At 38.4% G+C, this 11,931-nt stretch overlaps 2 protein-coding genes across 2 annotated transcripts in view; one reads left to right on the top strand and one right to left on the bottom strand.

Moving 5' to 3' along the window:
• LOC118410225 (coiled-coil domain-containing protein 178-like) overlaps positions 1 to 407 on the top strand; it is a gene marked incomplete in the record, with an annotated part of 25,534 nt that extends 25,127 nt beyond the window's left edge. Inside the window, 1 exon segment of the mRNA XM_035811786.1 lies at positions 116 to 407.
• Positions 408 to 3,460: 3,053 nt separating this feature from the next.
• LOC118410192 overlaps positions 3,461 to 11,931 on the bottom strand; it is a 26,187-nt gene continuing 17,716 nt past the window's right edge. Inside the window, exons 6-12 of the mRNA XM_035811735.1 lie at positions 9,708 to 10,480; positions 9,038 to 9,142; positions 7,579 to 7,701; positions 6,640 to 6,804; positions 5,594 to 5,791; positions 4,599 to 4,779; positions 3,461 to 4,137 (exon numbers count right to left, since the gene is read on the bottom strand). Of these exons, the coding sequence (XP_035667628.1) occupies positions 3,752 to 4,137; positions 4,599 to 4,779; positions 5,594 to 5,791; positions 6,640 to 6,804; positions 7,579 to 7,701; positions 9,038 to 9,142; positions 9,708 to 10,480 (1,931 nt within the window). The 3' untranslated portion in view covers positions 3,461 to 3,751. The remainder of the gene's footprint in view (positions 4,138 to 4,598; positions 4,780 to 5,593; positions 5,792 to 6,639; positions 6,805 to 7,578; positions 7,702 to 9,037; positions 9,143 to 9,707; positions 10,481 to 11,931) is intronic.

Here is an 11,931-nt window from a genome sequence, read left to right as displayed (position 1 = left end):
TCAAGAATGTCAATGTTCTACTTCACGATAAATGGACATGGGAATATTGTATTTTGGAAGAACAAAACCAATTCGATTATAAAATCGTACCAAGTTGGACTTCAAGTACAACATGTTCGTATTTACTTGCGAGTCTACTACTTTATGTTGTGAGATTTCTGTCAAACTTTCCTGTCAAGTATAAAACTTGTATGTATCTATATCTAGATAAACTTTGCGATATTCATTGCAGAGCACACATACAAGTGTGTTGCTTGAAGTGTGTAACAGAGATTCCTTTTAAAGACAGCAGTATTATATTTTGCAGTGAAATCAGCTCAGATTTTAGTCAATAAACTATAACTAATGTAAATATGTACAGATTGTCATGAAAATTGAATAAAGATTGATCGTTATGCTGCAAATTATCGAGAAAAAGGTGTTTTTTTCATCTCAAGTGTGCGTAAAAGAGTGTATTATTGTGTGTTTGTGAGTGCATGTGCCAGTGTGTGTGCTTTTCAGGACATTATGTTGAACTGTATGTTGACTCTATGTGTGGACAGTTTTGCAATGACTGATAATTTTATAAACAATCAGAATAATCTCAAAGATACATGCAAGGCAACCAATTTATTGCAAAACAACACTAATTCATGGAAGCCACAGCCAAAGCCTGACCCTTGAGATTTATGAGAATAGGTGCTTTACAAAATGCATAACGTACATCGCATTCTTACTGCAGGTGAAAAACAATTTTTGGAGCATTTGACAACTGTATAGCAAAATACCTTGTAAACGTCAGCAAATACATGTACATTACCCCTTTAGTTGTTGCTATATTTGCTACTGTAACACATAACATTATCTCTTACTCCTACTTGCAGTTACAATCAACAACACAGAAAATTGTGTTTGCTTGGTCAAATAAATTCTATAAATTCTTCTTAAAGAGCAATTTTGTTTTGAATATTCTTATATACAATGCAGTATATGTACATGTACATCACCTCAGTATACAAAACTTTGATTGTAAAAAGTAATCTTTTATATTCACCATTCTGTAACAAAATATTATTTCTATTCTAAGACTTTTGTATTTTTCTATCAACTAACAAATTAATGTACAATATTGCTCAGAGCATTGATTTTAGCTATAATATATTATTATAGAAGCAGCACTACACTCCAGAATGGGGTGTTATGTTTCAATTGATAATAATGTGACAGTCTAATTATGTATTCATGAATTGATTTTTAAAAATACCCCCTTAAAAGCTTCTGGAGGTTAGTGCTCATTATGAATGTGAAAAGAAGCTTTCTTTCCATTGTAGTTTGTATAGCAGCAATAGACACTTTCCAACACAATATGATTAAAAAATTAACACTAAGTTTCAATCATATTGTTGGAAGGTTTCCTCACTTTGTACAATGTACATGCATGCCCAGTACAGCAAATTTCCTTTTTCTTAATATGCGCATTGACCCTTCTATTTGTAACAAATCCATCTCAACCTAATACAGTTATCACCAACTACAGACAAGAATCCAGACATGTGTCTAAGTATAGGAGTAGGTTTCTAACCCATGTTTTAAATAGTATTACATGTACTCCTGTCACTATACAAAAACAAACATGTAACTATGTACATGTAATTTATTACATACATGTATGCCTGTACTTAGCCCATTAGGGCATGAATAATGCAGTAACCTTACAATGTGCCTCATCAGCTCCAATTTCCTTTTCATCTTCCTTTGGTTTCAAGAAAAGAACTGAAAGTACATTGTATACCCAAATTGTCTATATAGATATATTAGCAAAAACACTAGTATTTGAAATACTAGTAGTTTTAAGAATACAATAATAAAATGTAAACCACTGTTGTAGTCACATGACATTGCATGTCTACTCTAATTACAACCTTCCCAAGCCCAGTCATACTTGAAATTAGCTTTTGGGCATGAACTTGCAAATGACAATAAAATCTATATCATTTTTTGACGATATACATTTGTAGATAAATAGAGAATGTGGGATCCTTAAATTGTCTGCCACTGTCTCAGGAAAAAAGGAGTCCAACCCAATAAGTTAGAATCAAAAGTCAGCTTTTAGACTAGATTAGACATGTACTCATGATTTAATGTTCTTCGCCATTTTTTCTGTCCCTTTTATGTTACCTGTGCAATTAGTTCTTAGGCAAGAATTTGCAAAAACTTGTTGATCATTCTCTTACCCTCCCTTGCCTTCTTCAGTATTTCTTTCAGCTCGTTCTTGCTGCCCTTTATTCATGTCCTCATGATCCGGATAGTTAGCGTGAATGTAAGTTCAGAACCAGGGACAGGACCAGTGTGAAGTCCGTAGGAGGATAATCAGTGTGAGTGTAAGACCAGGGACAGGACCAGTGTGAAGTCAGTAGGAGGATTATCAGTGTGAATGTAAGTTCAGAACCAGGGACAGGACCAGTGTGAAGTCAGTAGAAGGATAATCAGTGTGAATGTAAGTTCAGAACCAGGGACAGGATCAGTGTGAAGTCAGTAGGAGGATAACCAGTGTGAATGTAAGACCAGGGACAGGACCAGTGTGAAGTCAGTAGGAGGATTATCAGTGTGAATGTAAGTTCAGGGACAGGACCAGTGTGAAGTCAGTAGGAGGATAATCAGTGTGAATGTGAGTTCAGCACCAGGGACAGGACCAGTGTGAAGTCAGTAGGAGGATTATTGGTGTGAATGTGAGTTCAGGGACAGGATCAGTGTGAAGTCAGTAGGTGGACAATCAGTGTGAATGTGAGTTCAGCACCAGGGACAGGACCAGTGTGTAGTCAGTAGGAGGATAATCAGTGTGAATGTAAAATCAGCACCAGGGGCAGGACCAGTGTGAAGTCAGTAGGAGGATAATCAGTGTGAATGTGAGTTCAGCACCAGGGACAGGACCAGTGTGAAGTCAGTAGGAGGATAATCAGTGTGAATGTGAGTTCAGCACCAGGGACAGGACCAGTGTGAAGTCAGTAGGAGGATAATCCATATGAATGAGTTCAGCACCAGGGACAGGACCAGTGTGAAGTCAGTAGGAGGATAATCAGTGTGAATGTGAGTTCAGCACCAGGGACAGGACCAGTGTGGTCAGTAAGAGGATAATCAGTGTGAATGTAAGTTCAGCACCAGGGACAGGACCAGTGTGAAGTCAGTAGGAGGATAATCAGTGTGAATGTGAGTTCAGCACCAGGGACAGGACCAGTGTGGTCAGTAAGAGGATAAGCAGTGTGGATGTAAGTTCAGCACCAGGGACAGGACCAGTGTGAAGTCAGTTGGAGGATAACCAGTGTGAATGTGAGTTCAGCACCAGGGACAGGACCAGTGTGGTCAGTAAGAGGATAACCAGTGTGGATGTGAGTTCAGCACCAGAGACAGGACCAGTGTGAAGTCAGTAGGCGGATAATCAGTGTGAATGTGAGTTCAGCACCAGGGACAAGACCAGTGTGAAGTCAGTAGGAGGATAATCAGTGTGAATGTAAGTTCAGCACCAGGGACAGGACCAGTGTGAAGTCAGTAGGAGGATAATCAGTGTGAATGTAAGACTAGGGGCAGGACCAGTGTGATCCTTAAAGTTTATCTTACATGTTTCAGAAAAAGAAGTCAAACCAAATAAGTTAGAATCTAAAGTCAGCTTTTAGACTAGATAGCAATTAACCCTTGAGCAAAAATTTCCAAAAACTTATTGTCGATCATTCTCTTTCCCTAGACCCCCTTTGCTTCCTTCATTATTTCTTTCAGCTCATTCCTGCTGTTCTTCCTCTATCCCATCATGATCAGGTGGTTCATCTCCATCTCCATCCTGCTGTACATCTTCATCATCTCCGTTCCCTTCCTCCGCCATCGCAGCATCAGTTCTTGCCTTGATCTCCGTCCACTCCCCGTCGACCCTCTGAAACGAGGGCTGAATGCGGATGTCGTACTCCGTCTCCGGTTCCAGATTCTCCAGCTGGAGGGTTTTGGTTCCGTTATTCTGCACGCAGGCTGCTGTGGTCCAGCTGTGTTGTCCTGGACCTGCAGGCCTGATCTCGATGGTGCAGTCAGTGATGTCTTCTGTGTCCAGCTCCCATCTCACACGGATGGTGTTTGGTGTTGTCTCGTCTACTGCAAAATCCCTCAGCTTTGGAACTGTGTTTTAAAAAATTTGAAAATAATGATATTTCATTATTCATGAATGATCTATGAATACTTTCCTTCTAGATGTACTTTTTCAAAATGGAACGGTTGGATATTTCACGAAAATAGGTCATAGTTTGATTATATAATTATTATGGGAAATATATTCAATTCGCTAATTAGTGTTAAGGCATTGTTAACTATGAATTAAATATCAGCTTTTCATATTGATCAAATAATGAGATGAGGTCATCATTCTAATTTGAAAGTTAAGTTTCTCAAAATTTCACTTTGACTAACAAAGAAGTGTTTTTACCTAAAAAAGTATATCTTAGTGACTTTCTTCAAAGACATTATAACAACCAAAAGTCAGCCTGGTAAAAACACTTGAGTTGTGTATAAAGAAATTCAGTGACTTACATTTTGCTCTGGGTATCAACTAATTTAAATGAAACAATTCAGGAAAGTTTTACCTTGTAAGCCCATGTCCTGGATGATATCAGGCCGCCCCATGTCGTGTAGTATCCCCACCAGAGCCTCCTGGCTGAAGGGTACTGTGGACCTCCCCCTCTCCCACTCACTCAGCACCAGCTCTGTGGGGGACAGCAGCCCACTGGCCGACCTGCTGCAACGGCTGTCAATGGCCAGGAGGGCCTGACACAGACACAACAGTCACAATTTACTGTACATTCATTTGCAGTACTGCGTTTAAGTTTGCAGAGATTTACTTTGAATTTGCGGTAGCAGGAAAATGGAGTGTTTGCAGTGGTTTTAAGTTCACGGTAGCACCATTAACTGCAGTCTCATACTATGTATGGAACATTATGTTTGTGGTGGTTTTAAAGTTTGCGCTGAAATGGTCACTGCAAAAACCGTGAACATAAAACTGCCGCAAACATATCTGCATTTACAGTATTTAACTTCAAACTTAAGGCACAAACAGAGCCAATGTACTTACTGCGAATTCATGTACTCTTGCATTGGTTTTTACAAGTAGGGATATGAGGGAAAAGGAGTTTTTTTGCATGGTCTTGATATGATGGTAACAATTTTTAGTACATTAAGTAATACATTAGAAATGCATATTCCCAGTTTCTTGGTGCAGCGGTCAAGCAAAAATTATGAACATGAAACGACAGACTACAAAAGTTTCAAGAGTTACTGTTATAGTAACAGTAAACTGACTTCATGATCAATGACGAAGACAATGTCATCATGATGATAAAATACAAATGCATTGTGAAGTAAAAGAAGAATGACTTGTTTATTCTTTTTACACTACTGCACATTTAAAACTTTTAGGAAACTTTGCATTGACTTTATCAAACATGAGTTGGTCCCTATTTCGAGGTGCTTACAACAGCCATGCTACATGTTGAACAGTCTCATTACTCCGATGGGTTACCTGCTGCCTGCATGTAATAATACAACATAGCTACTATAATAGTTGAATATAATCATATTTTACCTGATAATCCAGTCCGATCTTCTCCCCTAGTAATCTATAGTCGTTGCCGAACATGTTCATTTGATCCATCTGGTTGCAGAACTCTTTGCGCTTGGAGAACTGCTGCAGGAATCCCTTCTTACCCCTGCCATTCCCACAGGTGGCAGGGTCCTTCAAATCATACAAGGGTTCATCTTCCCTCTTCTGTCCAACTCGTTCCTATATAATTATGTAAAAAAGAAGAGGATAAATTCATCTACCTCAAAAGAGGAAGAGAAGCCAAACTATATGTAGCATTGTATATTCTAGAATGTAGTAACAAAGTAATTCATTGAAGAGGTTCACATTTAATTAGGTCAATAGATTAATACTTCAATCAGTGACTCTTGAAAACATGTAAACCATGTACCTCCAAATCTAGTCTCATGATCTTGTGAGACTAAAGACCATTCCGTGATCAACTTCTGGTGTACTGAGCAGACACCAAAAAATCGGAGGTACATTCAATTTGTTTAAACGTTACATGTTTTCGAGAGTCACTGATTGAAGAATTATTGTATTGAAAGTAATTCTTGTATCCTAACATAACATTGTATATTACATTTCCTTGCAATTAGCCCACAGACATGTACAGACTAACTGTTGTATTATGCAGTAAGCCCATCAGTTATTAAAATACACCACATGAGAAATCATGCAAAATTTGTTAACAGAGAAATGAAATGTTAGGATGGCCTAAGTCAAAATATGAACTAGTCGATAATAGTGATTTGTGGCAGGACAAATTCTTGCTGTCAATAATAGGAAGTGATATCCAAAATTCTTTACATCAAATCATCAAATTACTCAATTTAGATTCATTAGGTTTTACATCAGTCTTTTAACTTTGAAAAGCATGTAACAGTTAACAAATGAATTTTATCCACCTAGACAAAGTTAACTAATTTAGAGGGGTACATATAATTCCCTAGTTTGATTCAGTGTTGGAGGTACAGTGTTAGCATTTTTCTATAAAGTGAACTGTAGACAACAAGAAAGCTTTTACATATACATGTAACGTTACATACGTAGAGTGAAAAGTTGGTGATGATGTTGAGAGTGAGAGTTTCGATGAGACCCTGCCGAACATGGATCCGCCCGTGGAACTGTTTCTGGTCGGTGCTGTTGTGGTTGATGCAGATCTCATGGATGTAGTGGTCCTCCAGCTTGTCAAAACTCTCCCAACGGAGTTCCTGTAAAATTGATCAAAGAAACGGGTGAACTGTGAAATTCACTGACTGTAATAAACAGTCTTGTCACTGTGGTGTAATGGTTGTGTACTTTGCCCTGAACCCACAGCTTCAGGGTTGGAGTCCCCTAACATGCCCTGACGCTGTAACCTTGGGAAAGGTAATCTCCAAGCAGATCCAGCGTGGCATAAGACAGTAACATAAGCAGGGGAAGGAGTTTAGCCAGCAGTGCCCAATTTACTCCTCTGCCGGCTAAACTCCTTCCCCAGCTTATGTTACTGTCTTATGCCAGGCTGGATCTGCTTGGAGATTAGGGAAAGGCACGTTACACAAATTTACTCCACTCTAGCTGGTGTAGGTATTAGGGACCAAGCTTTGGCTTTGGACGTCCCTTGCATAGGACCTATGTTTTGAGAGCCAAACTCCGAGCACGTATACATGTAAGAACCCACCACAAATATTGAAGAAAGAACTGTTAAAGTGTCCCTCCAAGTGTCAGAGTATACCTGTCTGGACATGCAGCTTGTACTGTTCAGTACAAACCTGGCTACACCGCAAGGCATTTTAGGCCAGGAAAGAGGAAAGCAATAACAATAAACAAACAAACAAACATTCACATATTTCCAATTGTGAACAAAAATTCTCTTACATTAAGTACCTCTTTTGTATCTTCTGTGGGCAGCAGAGTGTCAAAGTATTCTACCAGAAAAAAATGGAAACATTTTCTACAGAACCACAAAGAGGGTTAAAGCGTATATTATAAAACATTCCTCTCACCTTAACAACGTCCTCTGTAATCCATCCGTCGGGTACCTCCGCATTGATCGATAGGTGCTGCACCACTTGGAATGCTCGAGGAGGGCAGACTATGTCCACTTTAGCTGGGAAGTTTTGTTCTTTCTGTTAGGGGGAAGACAACAGTCAGGCAATGAACTTGTTTGCATCATTCAGTATATAGCAAGTCACTAAAAAGACTCAGTTACTTTATACTTATGCTAACTTGACCTTAATCATTTGGCATGATTAAAGATTTACTTTGACTAGTGTTGACCATACAAAAGCCAACTGAACAGTACTTTTTTGCATCTAAATCTTGCATAATATATATAACTTTTGCAAAACTTCATCTAGGAACTCAAAAGGCAGAAGCATGCACATAGAAAAATATATTTAGGACTAGAGATACTAAAAACAGTGGGAAAATTATTATTGAACTGAGCAGAGCAATTTGGACTTAAAATGCTTATAGCCTTTTACAGTTTACATTTTACATTACCAAGTACATGTATCTGATATTTGTGAAAAACTTCTCTGGTACTAAACGTATCATAATGACCCCCAGCATGGTTCTTCACACTTTGTTGAAAAGTTTTAAAAGTCTTGAGATTTATACCAAGGATCTTCAGATTTTGTATTAAATCTTGAGATGTTTTTACTTGATCTTTTGCCTCAACCTTGAGATGTTTTTGAAAAATCTTGATGCTTCACAAAAATCCCTTTTGAAAGTTGCTTTGAAAAAGTCCCATATCTTGAGATGTCAGGAAAAAATCTTGACATCATTTAAAGAATCTTGAGACTTTTTGAAAAATCTCAAGGTTGTCTCGAAAGATCTCAAGATTGTCTTGAAAGGTCTCAAGATTGTCTCGAAAGATCTCAAGATTGTCTTGAAAGATCTCAAGATTGTCTCGAAAGATCTCAAGATTGTCTCAAAAGATCTCAAGATTGTCTCAAAAGATCTCAAGATTGTCTCAAAAGATCTCAAGATTGTCTAACAAAATGTTGTGATTTACCTCAAAATCTTGAGATTTTTTTCTAAAATTTCATTGATGCCTGAAGACCCCCATTGGGGGTCATTATGATCCGTTGGGTAACAGAAGTTTTTGCACAATTTTTTTTCACAGATTATGTACCTCGGGAAAGCTGTTAATGGTCAAAAGCAAATTTTGAAGTTCAAAGTGCTCTGCTCAGTCCAATAATAATCTGCTTGCTGTTCAAAGAAGGTTTAACGTAAAGATGACAATGGATGACAACTAAGTATTGAAAAGCATCCATCTAAAATAATTCCAATTTTCCAAAATATTGCAGGTGGTTGTGGAATGCAACTTTTGATAAATGATAGCCATTATTGGTGAAGATGTACTAGGTTGATGCTATGTTTTGGATGAGATCAAGGTTCAGAATCGTATCATCATATCCATTTTTGATTATACTCTTCATTATAAAGAAATGTACCTACCACTTCTTTAAAGGACACCCCTTGTTGGTAGATCAGCACATACACGATCCAGGTCTGCCCTAACTGGGGCTTGGCAGCGAGGATGCCTATGTTCAACTTCACTCCCTGGAAACATAAAAATGTGTTTGTTAAGTATCAGGCTAGGAGATTCTCATTATTATATGCAAATCAATAACACAATGATAAGAGAAAGCCAGTGTCAGTAATATAACATTAACTCTCATAATTCCACCAGGTGCCATAATACCCCCACATGTGAAAAAATGGTGACTATACATGAATTGAAACAGAATTTAAAAGGCTAGGAACTTTATACCAAAGCAGCATCTGATTCAGCAATTTCGAGGTTTACACATTTCACATATTCAGGTGTTCAAGGCAATCTTGAAAAGGCCACTAAAAGGATATCTTTTGATTTGATGGTATAATGGCATCTCAAGTGGAAGTATGAGAGAATATGTTATTAGCATTGTTACCCATGACATTGACAAGCCTAGGAAAGGTTTTCAAACATCTTCCTCAGAATTTGGAAAATTGATATTTGGCCAGAATCAAATTGTCACACACAATAGAACTTAGATATTCCCAATGCTTGACTAAAAATCTTATCGCACAAAATATAGTGCAATATATAAAATACTTTATGGATATACAAAATGAAAAAGCTCACCCCATGCAGTTCCTCTGTGCACCTTCTGGCTGCCCACTCATTTGAATAGAGATTGACAGTGCCACCTTCGTCTGTGGATGTACGAGTCCCACTGCTGCTGTCACAAATGACTCCAGGACTCTTTGGTGGGAGGGGGGGAACAGCTTCATCTATGGGAGTGGGAGGCAGTGGCCTCTCAGGAAGGGGAGGTCCATCTAGAGGATGATTGACATCTTCATGATGACTGATCTCCTTCTGATCTTCAGGACGGAACACTATTGCTGGGGCACTAACTTGGCGCTGAAGAACAGGATGTTTGTTCCTTTTAGGCAGGTGCGATTCACTTCTCAGTCTTCTCAGACACCTGTGATCTGGTGCTTTTCTTTCTTGAGGCGCTGACCCGGGCAAGCAAATCATCTTTCCGTCGGAAAATTGGAAGATACTGTTCCTCCTGTTGTGGCGATACGAGCTCACCAAGTTGTTCATCTCCTCTCCTCCCTCGTTGCAACCGAAGAAGTACGACTGTTGGAAGACCTCGAACCTGAACCCTAGCTGCAAGGGGCTGAAATTGTCCAGTTCCTTCAGTTTCACGACCATTGGGAGCTGACGCATCTCTCTCTTTATGGTGGCTATCTGGCCTCCTCCTCTCCTGTTGACGTCTTTCTGTTTTTTCTGCTTGTATCTCTTGACGACGCTGATGTAGGAAGGGAAGATGACAAGTCGTGCGGGACCTTCCGGGATACTCTGGTGGGGGGCAATGTCAACGTCAAATGGATGCATGTCCTTGAATGGTCCTGTACAACAAGACAAAGAAAAGGAACATTAAGGACAGGCTGATCAGACATTTCGTACCAGAACTAGCCTCCACTAGCAAGTTTAATTTAAGTACTTAAGCCAATACTTTTTTTGTAAATTTTTTTTGACAATTTGTAATGAAGATTCCTTCATCCTTTCTATTAAAATCTGGTTTTAAACAGCCTCATTACTCATTGGGTACCTACTGGCTGGCAAAATACACCAGATGATTATTATAAACAGCCTCCAGTTTAATTCTGCTGTTCCAGTTTAATTCCTGACAGACCTCCCATATCTCAGCAACCATATACCCAGATGGCCTAATATCATGTAGTAAAGGTAAAAATGATGTAAGAAATACGTAGCCGCCATTGATGACCCCCTGGGGATTAGTCCAGTTATGCATAATTATGCATAATTATGCATAATTATGCATAACCCTTCTTAGAGTTATGCATAATTATGCATAATTATGCATAAGGTTTCTTAGGGTTATGCATAATTATGCATAATTCTTCTTAGGTTTATGCATAATTATGCATAATAGTTCTTATTGCATGATAGTAATAAAGTGTACAGTGGTGATTATGCTTCACTATGTTAACCATGATTCATTTACCGGTAGCTTTGCTGTCGTCATGTATGGTCTAGTGTAGAGGTACAGTAGGTTCTGGAGGACCTTTGTTATAATCTACAAGCAGGTCTTGCGCTGGCATTGATAGTATCATAAGTTTGGGAAAGAGTTTAGCAGTTATCTAAAAGTTATTTCCTAAAACAAATCTTTATCAATTAATCAGTACATTTGTAACTGTTAAGCTATGTCAAACTATCAAGTTTTCATTTAACAGGCAACACTCTAAATATGGAAAACACTCTAGACCCAGAAACATGATTATTATGGTATAGCTTTAGAAGGATATTCTTTATTTCAGAATACAACATATACTACATGATGACAATTACATCTATATTTAGGTAACATCGCAGGCCCCGTGGGACTAAATCAGTTCTTCAGATTTCTGCATTTGGCTGTAGAATTACGAACAGAAGTCTGACTACCGAAGTCTGCAATAAACCACATGCAGAATTCTCCATCAAAGTACAAAATATGAAATAATATGCTATGCTACAGTTAATGTCATGGTATTAGATAGTAGACCTACACTCACTCACTCAGGTCATTAGGTTGGTAAGTCACTGAAAGAGGCTTGTTTTCTTCACAACCTTAATACTTTATTTACTCCAACATTTCTGTGACAGTCTGTGACAATCAGGGTAATTCTGACTGGTTCACTTGTACTACAGCACTAGGTGTCACTACTTACAGTTACAGATGCAGTCACAAACGTATTTACATACATTGTATCTACAGTAACTGCTTTATGCACATTTTTACAATGCAGTAGAGTGTAACACATACTAGTACACAACAGCTGATGTGCAAGTAATA

Source organism: Branchiostoma floridae, chromosome 2 (assembly GCF_000003815.2).
Source record: "Branchiostoma floridae strain S238N-H82 chromosome 2, Bfl_VNyyK, whole genome shotgun sequence".
NCBI lineage: Eukaryota > Metazoa > Chordata > Leptocardii > Amphioxiformes > Branchiostomatidae > Branchiostoma > Branchiostoma floridae.
The sequence above is the reverse complement of the archived record's forward strand: the minus strand, read 5'-3'. Positions and strand labels throughout refer to the sequence as shown.